At 39.4% G+C, this 18437-nt stretch overlaps 1 protein-coding gene and 2 long non-coding RNA genes across 8 annotated transcripts; 1 reads left to right on the top strand and 2 right to left on the bottom strand.

Moving 5' to 3' along the window:
- Positions 1-692: 692 nt before the first annotated feature.
- On the bottom strand, positions 693-5310 carry LOC136254022 (uncharacterized). 2 transcript variants are annotated; one of them, XR_010700261.1, is made up of 2 exons: positions 4522-5310; positions 693-871 (listed from the first exon to the last, which is right to left on the bottom strand). It is a non-coding gene; the product is annotated as an uncharacterized lncRNA (long non-coding RNA). The 2 variants fall into 2 exon arrangements; XR_010700260.1 differs by lacking the exon at positions 4522-5310 and adding an exon at positions 1479-3997.
- Positions 4459-6151, top strand: LOC136254020 (uncharacterized). 5 transcript variants are annotated; one of them, XR_010700258.1, is made up of 7 exons: positions 4460-5062; positions 5109-5190; positions 5242-5365; positions 5422-5766; positions 5821-5892; positions 5949-5982; positions 6031-6151. It is a non-coding gene; the product is annotated as an uncharacterized lncRNA (long non-coding RNA). The 5 variants fall into 5 exon arrangements; XR_010700255.1 differs by having other exon boundaries at positions 4461-5062; positions 5237-5365; XR_010700254.1 differs by having other exon boundaries at positions 4459-5062; positions 5237-5766.
- A 294-nt stretch (positions 6152-6445) lies between these two features.
- Positions 6446-18217, bottom strand: LOC136254019 (E3 ubiquitin-protein ligase TRIM71-like). The gene is made up of 2 exons (XM_066046659.1): positions 16794-18217; positions 6446-7396 (listed from the first exon to the last, which is right to left on the bottom strand). The coding sequence occupies exons 1-2, from the start codon at positions 18203-18205 to the stop codon at positions 6547-6549; spliced, it is 2262 nt and encodes a 753-aa protein (XP_065902731.1). The 5' UTR covers positions 18206-18217; the 3' UTR covers positions 6446-6546.
- Positions 18218-18437: the final 220 nt, after the last annotated feature.

The raw sequence follows: 18437 nt of genomic DNA on the forward strand, positions 1-18437 counted from the left end.
TATACCCCAGCACTCGTGTTTAGTGGCAAGTACCGCGGGTGCGGTTACCATTAGCTGCAAGAATCCAGACCTGCAGTTCTGTGGCATATTATGGCACAATATACCTACATCAACTTTTTAAGCTAGCCTCACCCCCGGAATCCCGATACACCTACTGGGGATTTGACCATCTACATCCTGGGGCTTTTGATAGTGGCGGTCAAAAATCATTTTGATAAATTAATTCCCCTCAGAAACCCCCTTTTGAGGTGGGAATATAGTGGGGTTTTAGCTTCAGTACTGGGAAATTTGACACTATACCTTGTCAAATCTGCTATATTCCCCACCCTACCTGGAGTGGGACATGAATAGTGCATTGAAGTTTGGTATAACTCACCATAAAAGCTATCATATTAACAAATACTTGAATTGGAGCTATGACATCATGGGAAGTGTGGCTTCATGGACCAAGTAACTAAACTAACTTCGTAACAGTATACTACATCCCCCTTCTTCAATAAGACACTCAGAACATTGTTTGTCATGCATTAATCAATTATAAATTATTATACTTCTTTCATTCGTGTTTCCCATTTATGGTATGTACTGTCCAACTTGACAGCAGCTCATGGTTATAGGCTAGCTTCAATCACATGGCAAAGTTGTTAGCCCAGTTGCATACCTTTACCACGTCCAGTATGTGCATAGACAGGTGACATATATAATTATTACGATGATAATTTCACTGTGACAGTTCATTTAACCTGCAAACAGAAACAAACAACTCAATATGTAGTAGTTTCAATAGCCGTATGTGTCCAACTCAGCAAAATCCTCGTATGTGTCCAACTCAGCAAAATCCTCAGCATATCACAAAGCACCACTGCTGGACCTGTATAAGTGTTGTATATGTACAATTCATTAATTATCGAACCTGACAAACACATAATGGACAAATCACATGCTGGAAGGAATGATGTGGCGGACACGGCTTTACAATACAATCATTGTTATACAATTGCTTTACTTTCAGCAGGTAGTACATATGAATAATAGTTAGCATATTATATAGTTACTGTGGGCTTGTCCCACCACCCTTGCATACCATCCCACAATTCAGCTCCATTTCACAGTTTTAACTATGCCACTAATACAAGCTTGGAGTTCCACATGCCAGACAAGTGGGCAGTTTAAATCTTGCTACACAGTCACAACATTAAAGAATACTTATAAGCATTTGATCTGATTAATGCACAGTAAAGAGGAAATTGTTCACTATCAATATCAGTGGATATATAATTAACATCTTGCAGAGGAGGCTGGTCATGCTACATCAAACATCTTATGGTCTCCAAAAATTGTTCAAACCATTCAACTGTGATGCTAAAAATTATTGAATTTAATTATTTTAAAAGGACTCTGGGAACTTCCCAGAACCCTACTCAACACTTGTTTGGCTTTCGTAACTAATAAACAAATGCTACGAACATTATGCATACCCACTTAAAAGTGTCAAAGGACTCCATATGGACGATGATATTTTCAGTGCCCCGTTTGGTTCTGCAGGCAATGTTGTAGAGCTATGACACACGGCGAACCATGAGCTCCTCTGGTTTAGGGTAGTAAAGATCAATCACCCTATCTCATACACACTTATGTTAATCCAGTTTGGTAAATCAACTAAGTACTTACACACACACACACACAGACGCACATCCACACACCAGGAATATGGCAGGAAACACCAACAAAATAGTTATGAGAAATTTTGATAGCTGAGATTTCTGAAAACTTTCATGTTTTCAAAGCTGCAAACAGTGAGCTGCGTACCCACTGCGTATCCACATGCCAACAAAAGATGGGACATCTTGACAGGACATGCCAACAAAAGATGGGACATCTTGATGGCTGAAAATCATGAGTACCGTTTTGCAACTGCGAACATTGTAATAACATTGATAATGATAAACAGCTACGTACCCACTGATTTTTCCTGACTAAAGATGGGACATCTTGACAGGACTTGCCAACAAAAGATGGGACATCTTGATGGCTGAAAATCATGAGTACAGAGCTAAAGCTTGTACGGCTTTGAAACTGCGAACACCGTAATAACATTGATATTGATAAACAGCTACGTGCTCACTGATTTTTCCTGCCTAAAGATGGGACATCTTGACAGGACTTGCCAACAAAAGATGGGACATCTTGATGGCTGAAAATCATGAGTACAGAGCTAAAGCTTGTACGGCTTTGAAACTGCGAACACCGTAATAACACTGATATTGATAAACAGCTATGTACCCACTGATTTTTCCTGACTAAAGATGGGACATCTTGACAGGACTTGCCAACAAAAGATAGGACATCTTGATGGCTGAAAATCATGAGTACAGAGCTATATATAGCTTGTACCGTTTTGCAACTGCGAACATTGTAATAACATTGATATTGATAAACAGCTATGTACCCACTGATTTTTCCTGCCTAAAGATGGGACATCTTGACAAGACTTGCCAACAAAAGATGGGACATCTTGATGGCTGAAAATCATGAGTACACAGCCAAAGCTTGTACGGATTTGAAACTGAAAACACCGTAATGACACTGATATTGATAAACAGCTACGTGCTCACTGATTTTTCCTGCCTAAAGATGGGACATCTTGACAGGACTTGCCAACAAAAGATGGGACATCTTGATGGCTGAAAATCATGAGTACAGAGCTAAAGCTTGTACGGCTTTGAAACTGCGAACACCGTAATAATACTGATATTGATAAACAGCTATGTACCCACTGATTTTTCCTGACTAAAGATGGGACATCTTGACAGGACTTGCCAACAAAAGATGGGACATCTTGATGGCTGAAAATCATGAGTACAGAGCTATAGCTTGTACCGTTTTGCAACTGCGAACATTGTAATAACATTGATATTGATAAACAGCTACGTACCCACTGATTTTTCCTGCCTAAAGATGGGACATCTTGACAGGACTTGCCAACAAAAGATGGGACATCTTGATGGCTGAAAATCATGAGTACAGAGCTATAGCTTGTACCGTTTTGCAACTGCGAACATTGTAATAACATTGATATTGATAAACAGCTACGTGCTCACTGATTTTTCCTGCCTAAAGATGGGACATCTTGACAGGACTTGCCAACAAAAGATGGGACATCTTGATGGCTGAAAATCATGAGTACAGAGCTAAAGCTTGTACGGCTTTGAAACTGCGAACACCGTAATAACACTGATATTGATAAACAGCTATGTACCCACTGATTTTTCCTGACTAAAGATGGGACATCTTGACAGGACTTGCCAACAAAAGATGGGACATCTTGATGGCTGAAAATCATGAGTACAGAGCTAAAGCTTGTACGGCTTTTAAACTGTGAACATCGTAATGCATTGACATTGATAAACAGCTACGTACCCACTGATTTTTCCTGCCTAAAGATGGGACATCTTGACAGGACTTGCCAACAAAAAGATGGGACATCCTGATGGCTGAAAATCATGAGTACAGCGCTAAAGCTTGTACGGCTTTGAACTGCGAACACCGTAATAACACTGATATTGATAAACAGCTACGTACCCACTTATTTTTCCTGTCTAAAGATGGGACATCTTGACAGGACTTGCCAACAAAAGATGGGACATCTTGATGGCTGAAAATTATGAGTACAGAGCTAAAGCTTGCAGTTTATAAAACTGTGAGCATTGTAATAACATAAAATGAGATATCTTGAAAGCTAAAAACCATGAGTACAAAGTTAATTTGTATATTGACAGCGATTATCAAACATAGAACGTCTTTGAAGTGGTCTATTTTCTTCATTGCTCTACAGATACATATATGCAATTACGATGTGGGTTAGGTTTACACTAGTCTCGCGTGGCCAGACCGCTTTTTCTTCGTCACGGCGCTTATCGATTAGAGATTCTAAGCGCCTACTCCGAAATAGGGTCTGGTCCAGAATCAATACGTAAACTCGTTTTCACACCCCAAGCAAGAGCTCGGGGTGTTTAATCAACTTTCGTCATAAAACGTATACTCCCTTTTAAACTTCAAGCCACGTACGCACTGGAAATGCCATGAGCGATAGTCGGTAGAGTCGATGAGAAACACTGAGGGTGGTTTTCTAAGGCTAAAAAGAACACGGGTTGATTCCTTGCTCAGTTCGCCTTCAGTCTTTTCGTTTTCACAAGGAATCGATCCGTGACCTTTTTAAACCAGCCTCAGTGTCTCTCATCAACTCCACCGACTATCGTTCATGGCATTTCCAGTGCGTACGTGGCTTGAAGTTTAAAAGGGAGTATACGTTTTATGACGAAAGTTGATTAAACACCCTGAGCTCTTGCTTAGGGTGTGAAAACGAGTTTACGTATTGATTCTGGACCAGACCCTATTTCGGAGTAGGCGCTTATAATCTCTAATCGATAAGCGCCGTGACGAAGAAAAAGCGGTCTGGCCACGCGAGACTAGGTTTACACCTCTTGAGTTCACCAAAGACTTAAATACAGGTCGGCTCACCATTTGTGAGGGTACGGACAGTATACTATCTAACAGGATATCTCGTCGGATGTGTCAGTCACTCTGAGGATAGCTACATGTTAGCCGCTAGCTCAGTACGTCGGTAACGAAGAGACGGTTGTTTCTTCCGTTTATCGTCCAATACTTGAACACAATACAGTAGCAGAATGATAGGTACCACACGAGGTCTAAAGATTGTTCTGGAATTATTTTAACAGATGCGCACCTTTTAACTGGTGGAGGCGTGCGCACAACAAACCATCTTTGATCATCAAAATCACGTGCGGTTTCTTTTTGACGGAAGTGATTGGATACTGACGCTAAGCAGTCTAACGCAGCCGGATTGTTGAAGAAAACTAGGGTTAAACATGGCGCAACATTGGCGCTACTCAATACCAATGATTGCGACGATACTTTCATGGAATTTGGGGGGTTTTCGGGTGCTTGGCAGCTGAGACGTAATGGCGCTTGACTGAGCAGATCTAGATGTGAAGGATACCATCGTGTCAAACACCTCAGATTGTTTTCGCCAATCGATACGGTGAAATACGTATTGTTTTTAATAACTGTTTTATGTATTATAACAGACATTCCGGGTAGAGAGAACTACCGTCCTAGTCTGCTTTCTTCTGTTAGAACACTAAGCTGTGTGATGGTATGTACTCTTTGGTAAGTATAGTTGTGTTTTGGTTGGTAAGCCATGGCTGTTTTGTAGTGTAGTTTATTGGACCGTGCCCTTAGTGGATGATTTCAACCCAATATCTGCTATGTTGCTGGGATGCAATCGTACCATGGGCTGTTTGGCTGTCGTAAGGATTTTAGTTACTTACTATTCAAATTCATGGTAAGACTTGTTTTAGTGTAGCTTGATATAATTTAATGTGTTTCTCTGTGTACCAGTTGTCTAGCCAGCTTTCCAACAGTAGTTCAGTGCTATCAAATGATTTTACAGCATTAGCATCTCAATGGAATTTCCTTGCCACTACTTGCAATAAGCTGTCAAGTACTCAATAACTGAAATACCAGAGACTGTTAACAGAATCCTATGGCATTAAGCCAGTCTTTGGAAGCCAGATTGTTGCAAGCTGATCGTAGCAGTATGATGACCCCTCTGGCACGTGATGGCAGACATCAACCACAAAACAAACTCTTTACCTTACCCAGAAACTTCTAATGGATATTCCACTTTCTGCTAACGTCAAAGTCAACTTGTAAACAGTGGTAGCTGATGGACACGTGACTATGGTACGTGCTGATAGTGTAACTATTTTCTTTCCATTATGTATAGGCTTTTTCCAGGTGTTGTCGTGTTTGCAACAAAGAACTATTCACACAAGTAGTGTTCACATCTGGTACTTTGGCATGTGCTAGGTTAGTGTATAGTAATGTGCAGTTTGTGATACACTGTAATGTATGTTTTTCTTCAGGTTGAACTTGCTTTGCTTCGAACAGTTATTCAAGGTACATGTGTAGTGTGTAGCTGCATCATCTTACTTTTGTTATTGACAGAACTGGAACGTTGGAATGCATGGAGCTAAGAATGTTGTGTAAAAGAATGAACAAGACATTTTTATTTTTATTGTGGAATTTTATGCATTTTAAATTATGCTCTCACGTGACAAAAACTGAATTCATTATCGGACACAGCGGCCCGCGCGTAGGATCCTGCGTGACCCTTTAGGCTCATTGGCGGACACCGGATAGGTGCTTACGGAGAACTAGGCGGTTTATTGATGGCACCGTACGGAATTCTTCGCGGGTGAGACGCGTACATCCGCGTATAAGTGGTCCCAAACGGGGTACTAACAGTAGTCCGCGTACGCCTACGCGGATAACCGCATCTCAACCGTCTGCTCCCACTACGCGGTGTCTAATCCCCTTGGTACGTTGTCCGCAATCAAGGTGCGTTATTCCTGTGGCAACTATAGAAAAGTTCATCACACAGTAATACTATTACAGGTTTGTGTGTAGAAGTTGTACATATACAAAACAATACTTACAATTGGGTCATAACTGATAATAATGTCAAGTGGTAATAACTTGAAGACGTTGATTGATCCTCTCTGTAACAAAGATAGTACCAACACTGTTGACTGCTATACCAGTGATGTCATTGAATTGTCCTCTTTGACTTCCTTTTGTTCCAAACTTAGTAATCAACTGGTGGGTGGGGCTGAACACTGTGAGGATGTCACCATCATCAGTTATTATATAATCATCAGGAGTAAGACAAATGGCATATGGATTGTTACAATTGATCTTCTTAATAAAGTGACCATCTTCACTAAACACAATTATTCCTCCACTACTATCATAGTCAGTCACATACACTTGGTCACTGTTGTCCAGGGCAATATAACGTGGATACTGAAACTGTCCTGGATTAGATCCTTTGGAGCCAAATTTGAATAAAAATTTATTATTGCTATCAAACACCTGAATTCTACGATTACTACAGTCCACCACATATAGTAAACCTTTACTATTAAATGTTAGTCCTAGAGGATTATGGAATTGGCCATCTCCACGTCCACTGCCACGGGAGCCAAACTTTGATAGGTAGTCTCCTTGTAGAGTAAACTTCTTCACCACATGATCATCATACTCACTGACTGCTATTACATTGTGACCTATAGCTACACCTACAGGATTGTTCAGTTTACTGTCTCCACTTCCTTGACCAAATGATCTGATCAACTTCATATCTTTATTTAGTATCACTACATCTTTATTGTCACAGTCTACCATAACAACATCATCATTAGTGGTGGTGGTAACACCACGAGGCCACTGAAACTTTTTTCCTCCATATTGTGTGATCAGTTGACAATTTTGTACTTCAATTTTAGTGTAGTCTCTCAATGTTGTTGTCACTCTAAGACAATACACAATAATTTAGTGAATGTTAAGGCTACCTCAATGCTATTGTACAATTGAAAGATAATCAAATTCTATTTCATAGTTCACCAAAATACAAATCACTTTGTGAGGGATAAACTCTTATCAGCAGTTCATACTTTCTACACAAGCAACAAAATTCTAACAATACATTTATCATTTAACTGGTGTTTGCTGTTCACTGAAATTGTGGTACTGTTGTTAGCATATCAAAACTTGTATAAGATATTCCGGTTTTCCGAATAGGTTACACCCGTTTCGTATAAAATAACACCGTCTTTTAAACAAGGTGCTATAACTTCCGTGTACTCTGGTTGACAGATAGGGATGTGGTGATTATGCCAGCATAATTTCGGGCATAATATATTAAGGTATGTGTGGGAATCAGAAATTATGCTAGCATTTTGAGGTGATTATAAAAGCTTTAACAGTAGGAAAATCTGCAGATTGCACAATTCCGTTAAAAAAATCGAGATACTCTAATAGAGCAGTCAGAAACTCTAATAGAACAGTCACTGAATATTATTTACTCTAATAAAGCAGTCATATTGAAACGAAACTCTAATACAACAACCAACCAGTGTGTCTGTCTCCTTAGCACTATTACAGTATACAGCATCTCACAGGTGTTGTTTCAAACACTTTCTGTATCTACAGTACAGTCCACTTACACCTTCACATTTTCTGTGCATCTGACATGCAACCACATATGTAGCAAGTGCCACACAGCCATGTTGTGTTTGCCACACAGTAGTTTTGTATCTTAGCGGCACTATATGGCACTCAGTTGTAATGTTGAGGCATTGATGTAGCTACAGGTTGCTGGCAAGTATCTAGTCAGTTATTGGTATGGCCTAATAGTTACTGTACATAGCTACAGTAGTTACCCATTGTATGTGAACTATGACCTTTAACATGAGCAAACCTCAACCTCAGTAGCTAAGTGGTAGGATACAGTACTAATGTAGTACAATAGTATAAACAATTTAGAGCTACATTGGCCAAGACATTGTATCAGCTGCTTCCTGTCCTGTTGTAGACTATAGTACCAGCTTACCACAATTAAAAAAAAAATTGTAATAATAACTTAACTGTGCATGAGAGGAGCTAACATTGTTGTTCACTAGAGCAGGGGCGTAGCCAGGGGGGGTTCAAAGGGTTCGGATGAACCCCCTTTTCAGAGTTAAGTTTTTTAAATCGTGATACTGGTTAACTAGAACTGAATTAACTTACACAAATCCACTGAAATGGGTAGCTACAGGTCTTCAGGCAGAGGAATTCAAGTACCTCTACTCGCTATTGCGAATGAATTTATAAGAATACACATGTTTACACGTGTACACGGCCCCAGACCCCCGCTGTGGAGATTCTATACTTAGGGCAGAACCCCCCTTTTGGAAATCCTGCCTACGCCCCTGTAGAGTAATGTATCACAAGCTTAACAGAAAAATGTATGGTGGTACACAAATTGCCATGTGTGGTATGTGTGAGGTAATAAGATAAGTGGACCGTACTGCAACATATAGGCAGCGGAAAAGGGGGGCTAGGGGGTTGAAGCCTCCCTCAGTCTGTTGAGGGGGTTTAGCCCTCCTCAGAATGATATCTCGCTGAAATGATCCCTCTTGGAGTGGGGCTGAAACCATGTAAAAGATCATTATACTCTAATAAAATGCTCAAATATCCTAATAGAACAGGTGCTTCATAAAACCGTGTTCCTAATAGATACTTACAGTGGGACTCAAACCATTGATCTCTTACTTTGACAGCTGGCATCTTACCACTGTGCCAAGTGTTTCCAGGCTATTTTTACTGCCTATATACTACATACAGGTACTGTGTGTTTGCCACCTCTGTAGTTGACAGTTAAAATCTGTCAAAAGAGATTTTTATTAACTGCAAATAGCTTGTATAACTGCAAATAGCTTGTATTAATTGCAAATAGCTTGTATTAACTGCAAATAGCTTGTATTAACTGCAAATAGCTTGTATTAACTACAAATAGCTTGTATTTACTACAAATAGCTTGTATTGACTGCAAATAGCTTGTATTAACTGCAAATAGCTTGTATTAACTACAAATAGCTTGTATTAACTACAAATAGCTTGTATTTACTACAAATAGCTTGTATTAACTGCAAATAGCTTGTATTAACTGCAAATAGCTTGTATTAACTACAAATAGCTTGTATTAACTGCAAATAGCTTGTATTAACTGCAAATAGCTTGTATTTACTACAAATAGCTTGTATTAACTGCAAATAGCTTGTATTTACTACAAATAGCTTGTATTAACTGCAAATAGCTTGTATTAACTGCAAATAGCTTGTTGTTTAGTTGAAATGCACAAATTGCACCTATAAATTAATTCTGGTGAACTTTTGAGACATTGTGAAAATTAAATGGCTACAGCTTCTGGAGGGCTATGCCCCCCAGACCCCCGCTGCTTACTCTGCTCAGCCACTCCTCACATCAACTATTTCCTCCACCACTGCTGTAACACTGTTCACAATAAAAACTCCCCATGCACAACCAGTTTATAGGGGTAGCTATTCTTGTTTGTGTTCAACATGAACAGTCATTATTGAGTGTGAAAAGTATCTCATACCGTAGACGTAGGCACCCAGTTTCCTAGTGATGTTAATTTGTAACTGTTGTTTATGATTGTGATAATCCCTAACTAGTGCAATTAAAAGTTATTAAGCTACAAAATATATATGAATGATTACAACATAGCTATGTAGTGGCCATAGACATAGCAAAATACTTTTAGATAGTGAGGCTCTGCTCCAAGCTAAGTACAGTAGTATTCAAGACACAAGGAGCACAATCCCTCTGGTGGACTGGTGGCATGCTCCACAGGAATTTTATCCTTCGAAAGTTAAATCTGAGGCAATTATTTTCACTGACTGCTGTAGTAGAACGGCTGACTGTTCTATTAGAGTATTTCAATCTTCAAAAAACACACCTACATAATTGGTTTATGACGTGGCTTTCAGAATGTGATGTTGCCTTCAATGACTATTATTAATGTTCAGTGTTGGGCAAGTTATTTTTGTAAAAGTAACTAGTTACATATTACTTGCAACTGAACTATTTAGTTACAGTTACATATTACCCATAAAATAAAGTAACTGTAATAATATTACATATTATATTACTTTGTGTCCACAGCCTTAAGCTGTCACGTGTGAAACTACCACCTTATCACGTGACATGTTTGCGTTGTTGGACAATGTGCAAATCTTGGTTATAAGTAAGAAGCTAGTGAATAAGCTTCATTCAGTAGGCCTCGTTACTTCGTTGTGGTTAGGTGTTACTCAGAGCATTACTAACGAGATTAGTAACTTCGTTACTTTTAGCAATAATATTACATAATATTAGACTCGTTACAGTAACTATATTACTTAGGTAACACGTTACATTTGTAAGTAAAGTATCTTGCGTTATATTACTTGTTTTCATAGCGTATTTCGTTATATTACTTTGTTACTACAAAAGTAATAATATTACGTAACGCGTTACATAAGCAACGCGTTACATAAGCAACGCGTTACTCCCAACACTGTTAATGTTGTAGCAGTGTAGCTGCTGTATATATCGCTAATAATGGACCTTTTCACAATGATGTCAAAGCACAAAATGTCATAGCGTGGACACTTTCGTACAGAGAGTATTGGGAGAGATGGCAGTTTGCTGTTAATATTTACATACTGCAGCAAGGGGCAAGGTGAGGCATGCATACTCACAAGACAAATGCGCATCGTTGTGTCAATACCAAAACTTAAGTCTGGTTTCGTCTGGTGGGACTATTTTGCATCGCCACATCATGTTAACTATATAGCCTCTCACCTTATTATTCAGTAGTTCCATGTCATGAAGTCTGCAAACAAAGCTCATTTTAGTGATTACATACAAAGTGCCCACACTAAACACGGTCAATTATGATGTCATTGCGGATAAGGTCCCTTTCGTATTAATGGGTAAGTGTTGGCAAGTGGTGGATTATTACTTTTTAGTTCTAATTTGCAAGTAATTAATGGGATTATCAAGTTAAAGCCGTCTTGGCTTTATTGCCATGCCATGTTACATGAATGCTAGTTCACTGAAACAGCATGAAAGGAGAGTACTGTATACAGGTAGCCCAGCGATGTAGCCTAGATCAACAGCATGGCACTCACACGCTATCCAAGAGCTACAATAGCGTCAGATAAATTCTCAACAGTGCGTAGATTCCTAGTGTCACTGCCAGCTATTTGTAATTTCATTAGCCTCTCTAGTACGCTGGTTTCTCTATACTAAAACTACCACCAAAGTTTGGGAACAGTACACCGATCAACCGCCACCTTCACCATTGTTCCAGGTATATCATCACTATAAGACCACTATTTTCTGTAGTCCCTATCCTTAGCTTGAATTACTGCTAGCGGTGAGAATGGTGGTGAACTATCATTAGCACTAGAATTATCACCAGTGGTTTTGTTAAGTAGAGTACTAAACGAAGCAATTAGGCCACTCCAAATAAATTCTGTTTCCCATACTGGACTCAAGCATATTTGCATGTGGGCAGGCGGTCCATTTCCATTATTTCATTATAAGATTGGCAGCTATTCAAGCCATTATTTGCCTTAAAAAGCTGCATAAAAGCAAGCAGTATGAATAATAAGCTTGTTCCTTCCTTTTCAAGTTGCAAAAATAACACAAACATGAAGTTTGTGCCGAGGAAGTTTGTGCCGAGGAAGTTTGTGCCGAGTTGATAGCACTGCTGACATGTGAGCTGACACTGTTCAAGATGGCTTTTACTGAGCCTGTTAGTATGGAAGAATAAGCGGACAATAATGGAAGAATACGGAATAATGGAATATTTAGAGCTGACAGTAGGCTAGATGCGGGCGGTGGATGGGAAACAGAGAATTTATTTGGAGTGGCCTTAAGTACATGAACAGCCATTTATACAACCTGTAACTGCAGACAGGTTGTTGTAATGCAATGAGACAAAGTTTTCCTGAGAGAGGAAGACCACATCTAACATCTAAAGCAGCTTTGATGCATATATGGTAGTATGAAAAACTTTCAGCCTTTAAAAATGTATTTTGTACAGGAGTCTATCGAAACCGTGAGTTGTGGTTAACAATATCGTACTCCAGAAAAGTGAAGGAAGTAATTAATACTAATGACATATTTTGGTTAGGTAAACAAAAAGGCCTATAGGGAGCTTCAGCTACTTCAATTTAAGCAATTTTTTAATGGCACTAGTTTAGGTCACTATGCAGTGATTCTCTGTTTTTCATCAGAAAATTCCAAACGTAGAATGTGGACAGGTGTGTCATTACCATTACCCATTAACCTTAGTGCTGGCACAATATAGCTAGCTAGTAAGCTCATTTTCGTATCTACTTCTATTCTCTACATAACTGGCAGTTAGCTAACTAGGATGACTCTATATATGTACAACTTGGTATACCTACCTGCCTGATACCAAGAGTATATAATAGTAACCAAGAATATCAAATGGGTGTATTACCCCGTGATTAATGATTGCATAAAGTAACATGGATATTTCAGTAATTGTTCATTTATATTGTCAATTTGCCTTGAAGGGTTGCTGTATTTAGCCACTAAACAAAGCGAAAACATGATAGCATTAAAGGGAATTGGTTAAGTTCTCTGCCAAGCAGATCCCTGAAGGCATGACAACACGCTCGTTTGTGTAACCATTGTTTTAACAAGTTGGAGTTATCTTGGGTCCTTACTACACTTTCCTTGTACAATAACTGTTGAATACTTGGTTGAATAACATGGAAAACTGGCAAGCAAACACCCGTTGTCATGTACACATTTCAAATTACCATTTCACGTAAATGAACAATTACTGAAGTATCCGTGTTACTTTACGCAATCATTAATCACGGGCTAATATACCATTTGACACTCTTGGCTTCTATTGTATACCCTTGCTGATACCGATACCTAGCAGTAAATGTTCACCAACAGAGATACCGATAATTGCCATACAATTCACACACCTCTCAAGTTAGCTATGTGTGACTACTCTATTAAAGAATATTTTATTGTGCAGTGACTGTTCTATTAGAGCATTTCAATCTTAAAATCAGTAAATCAATAGGGAGCTCCAGTTACTTCAATTTAAAAAACTTTTTAAATGCACTAGTTTAGGCCACTATTTGGTGATTTTCTGTAAAATTCCAAATGTAAGGTGTGGGAGGGTGGGTCATTACCTTTATCCATATATAGTACTGGCACAATATAGTGAGCTGGTAGGCTTATTTTCATACTCATATTCTCGCACAACTGGAAGTTAGCTAAGGGATGACTCTACATACGTTTAGACTATGGTATGGCTCATATACAGGTTTACTAAATCACTTAGTCACCTGACATGCTCACTTAGTCACCTGACATGCTCACTTAGTCACCTGACATGCTCACTTAACCACCTATACATGTTCACTTAGAAACCCACCCTCAAGCAATTTTGTACATGATAAAGAATTATAACATGAAAGGCATACTGCAGTACTTGATAATACTGTAACACTCTTCTTCTCCGTGTTCTGCAAATAATTCTGGCCAAATAGTAGACTAAGCGGCGTATCTACTGTAGCTCTAGCTGTTACTGTGGTTACTGATCAAATAATTATTTTTGTGGGCGCTGTATGGAATACAGGATGAACTGTTCCACTGTTGTGCATTGCTCTTTCATCCCACACTCATGCTCTGGCTATAAAGGTACCTACTTTAAAACCATTGTCTAAATAAGTTAGACACCAAGACCAACTGGAACTAAGCAATTTAGTAACCCCTTAGTAGCGCTCTTGCTGCGCTCGGGACACTACAACTTTGGGCCATCAGGGTTACTAAATTGCTTGTTCCCTTGGACTTGGTGTCTAACTATTATATAATTTGGTATTCTTCTCAAGTAACAACCACACTTGCAACCACAAGATTCTGGTCCACTTCAGATGTGGCTACATATACTAGTCATCCTTGAGTCTAGTCCCACATGAGGTTCAACTTCTTTAAACTTTTGCAAATGCTAATTTTCATAGAGTTTACTACACAATTTTCTTGGCTACAATGCACAAGGTACAGTAGCTATTGTATGGCAATCTTGAAAAACTGAAGTGTACATGCTCAGTATTTCATTAATAATGGTTAAATCTTTAGTAATGGGAAATATGTGTGGTAGTAAAAATACATGTGGTATGTATAGTGAAAAACAGAAAATCATTAAATAGTTTAACCCACTCACTAGCAAATTTTTAGAAGCTCTAACCGACTGCTCTAACTTATAAACCATACAATATAAGCCCATAAAACTATATATTAAATTACTTGCTATACGTAGAACAATTAGGAAATTAACCACAAATCCATTACGTATATGTTAAAGCATAGCCGCGAATGCTATATGAAAAATAAAGTACGAGGGGCGCGGCCAAGATGCTAATAAAGCACGAGGCGAAGCCGAGTGCTTTATTAGCATCGAGGCCAAGCGCCGAGTACTTTATTTTTCATATAGCACGAGCAAGGCTATGCTTTAAATGATTTATGGAACTTTCTAGTCGTGTAGCTTCACCATACACTAGGACTCGTAACTAACAATCGTTTCACGAATTATTAGCAGCCTGAACGCACACAAACTAGTTTAACAAAGTAACTCAAGCATATTTCACCATAGTTTGGCACAGTAGACGTTCATCGCGTCTTTTGGCAGGTTTTGCTCGCAACCCACAATCGGTTCTATTGTGAGTCACATGGTGAAGTATTTCCGTGATATCTCCAGGACTTGTCCGTTTACATTAACAAACGTAACAGCAACGTTACCTTCTCCCACCCATCATCGAAGCATTTAGGTATGTCTATAAAAGCAATCCAGTGGTAGAAATCGTATTGGCTGGGGTGATTGATCACTCAGCGCGGCGAGGCTATCAGCCTTCACCGGCTTGGGTGATTAGTCGTACTGGCGCGAGCCCCGTAGGCTATTAGCCTACACTAAGGCACGTGGGCAACTGTGCTTTATTGCCCACAAAGAGTGCTTTATTGCACCGCAAAGAGTGTTTTATTGAACGAATAAAGCACTCTTTGCGGTGCAATAAAGCACTCTTTGTGGTCAATGAAGCAGTTGGCCGGCTGAGAGTGTACTTTATGAAATTTAAAGTACACTTTTCCTTTGATCTCGCCAACACAAAGTTCTATAAACAACTATAAAATGCAAAATTTGGCTTAAGTGAAACCACACGTGATATCTCACAACTTATCAGTCTAGTACTTTAAGCAAAGGTAAATACTGCTTTTACCATTCTTACATAACCTTTTTAGGTAATGTGATAGACAAGCATGGAATTTTACCTGACTCAAAGAAAACCACCATGGTCACCAGAGTATCCAACACTATAGGATGCATGTCTCACCTTATTAGGGAAATTGAGAATTTGTGCAATCATGTCTTGTCTGTTAGAAAACAACAACTAAAACAGAGAGCCTCTGATTGATGTATCATTGCCCAGTCATCCTTGGGAAAATATTGTTGTAAAACTCTTTGAGCTTAGGAATTCTACCTATCTAATAACAGTTGATTATCACTCCTGAAGTATAAAGATGAATTCAACAGTTTTGTGACACATTCAAGGGTTGAGATCATAGGCATAGCAAGATATTTTTAGATAGGGGGGCTCTAGTTTGGTGTTGAAGAGAAAAAAAAAAGGTTGACACCTGCTAAGAATGGCTGCCCTCCACTAAATAATATCAATTGTATCACTGATAAAGCACATAAAATCCTTATTCACAAGTGAATTGTAACTTCACAGTTTGCTACATTGTTTTTCTGAACATTGTGACTGCTTTATTAGAGTAATTGACTGCTCTATTAGAGTACCTCCATCTTCTTTGAATTTACAATCAGCAAATCGTAAGGGGGCTCCAGCCCCCCTGGGTTGCTACACCTATGGAGATGGTATCAAAAATGGATATCTACACTATTTCTGAAGCCCTAAGAGGCAATTAAGCACTTGTCAAGCACAATAAGAAGGTTATTGACAAAGACTGTGTAGAGTTGCTGTACCCAAATTTCACACCAGCAGAAAGAAACCACCTCAGAGCAAAGCATACTGTACCTATGTGGAGGCTAAAGCAGGCTTCATTTAGCCTTTCACCACGTAATGGTTTGCTTAAGTCTGTTTATACAGACAAACATGGGTACATGCACAGATAAGTACACGTACACACACACACACACTTTATTAGGAAAGTAGGAACACTCATAGCTTGCCTGCGACTGGCTGTAGGCAAGCACCTGGTTAAAAGTTTTAAAAATGTGCCAATACGTGAGGTCACAGATTCATACACTAACTTACTTAAATGGACTTCCTGGGATTGGTTCTCCTGCCACTAGTACAGACAAGGTGTGGACACCACAAACCCTGGGAGTATATGAGACTTCATAGTGACCACGTCCAGTATCTTTGATTGTAGCTAGTTCAGTAAGGTGAGGTATACCACTGTAGTGAACTTCAACCTTCATACAATCTGTAACATTTGGTACCCCTTGACCATGTGAGTCATTAGCTTTAGCAGAAAAGGTGGTTATACAATTCTTCTTAAAAGGAAACGTGCATTTCATGTCACTTACGGTGCACTTTTGTATATCAATAGGTGTAAACATTCCTAAACAAGATAACCATTTCTTCACTTGATGACTGCCATAAAACTGTATCTTCTCTTGCTCACAAACTGTTGGATTTAGATTTACGTTGCTCTTCATTTCTTTTAGTTTATCTCTTCGCTCCAACATTGATTTCTTCATGGCCAACACATCTTTGCTAATACCTCGTTGTAGTTTGTCATCGATGAAACTCCAGCAGCTCTTCAACTGGCTTAACAAGAAACACAGTTCATCTTCCTGTACTACTAAGCCTTTATCCTTTCCCTCTGTATCCTGTGTGATCTGTTGTTGTAATTGCCTCTTTCGTTCATCTAGGGCAGCATGAAGAGCATGAAAGGCATCATCCAACCTGTGAAAGTTTTCTTCTTTCCTGTTCTTCACATCTTGTCTTTTGCTCTTTACTCCATTGATGGCTCCTTCTACTTCATCTATTAGTTGCTGGATACCAGGAAGAGCTTCCTTTAGTATCTTCTTCTCACCATCTACGACATCAGAGATCACATCATAGTCATGGTCCTTGTGTTTCTTGATGATGCAGTCTCGACAGATCAACACATCTTCACACCTGCAGTACAACTCTAGTGGTTTGGTAGGGTGGACGGGACACATCTCAACCTTCTCTGGTAAGATGGATGGAATATCAGTAACACTGCCTTTTCTCAGCTCATCCAGTGAGCGGATTTTGTGCCCTCTAAAGGTTCTAATTTTTCGATGTGCTTTTTCACAAAAATCACACAAGAATATAGCACACTCGCTGCACGACGACGTTGCCACTTCTCCAACTTCACAACTCTGACAGATGGGCGTGACCTTCTTACTGCTTGCTTGTTCTTGTAGACGCACGATCTCCACCAGACGAACGACTGAAAAATGCGATGGTAACTCTTCTACAGCACGTGGAGTAGATAGCGCAACCTTTCCTCTGCATAGTGGACACTCGAGCTCACGTTTCGAAGCCTCCAAGTAGGGCAATCGTCCCAACCATTCTTTAAGGCAGCCAGTACAAAACGAATGAAGACAAGGGAGTATCTTGGGATCTTTCAGGAGATCTTGACAAATTGCACAAGTGAGCTCTTCTTTAACCTTTTCCCAGTTAGTCGCCATGTTTCTATTGTTGAGTTGCTCGCATATGCTTGCATGCAGCTGCAGCAATAACTGTAACCAAATATAGAAATGTTCGGGCATGTTGCTTAGCGACAAGCGCTAGTATAAGCATATGTTGCGCCTGTGCGTAAAACTGAGTTCATGCTTGTGCTTGGAACCTTGGTTGGGACCCATTCTCTCTGCAGCCGTGTGCAATCGAAGAAGGAACAATCACTGGCGAGATCATATGGCA

This window comes from Dysidea avara, chromosome 4 (genome assembly GCF_963678975.1).
Source record: "Dysidea avara chromosome 4, odDysAvar1.4, whole genome shotgun sequence".
NCBI classification, from domain to species: Eukaryota; Metazoa; Porifera; class Demospongiae; order Dictyoceratida; family Dysideidae; genus Dysidea; species Dysidea avara.

Bases quoted from the DNA above. Each gene is read 5' to 3' on its own strand.
- LOC136254019 (XM_066046659.1), bottom strand. From the start codon at position 18,205: ATGGCGACTAACTGGGAAAAGGTTAAAGAAGAGCTCACTTGTGCAATT. The intron at 7,397-16,793 runs GTAAGTTAGTGT...GTATTGTCTTAG, and splicing joins ATCCCAGGAAGTCCATTTAA to AGTGACAACAACATTGAGAG.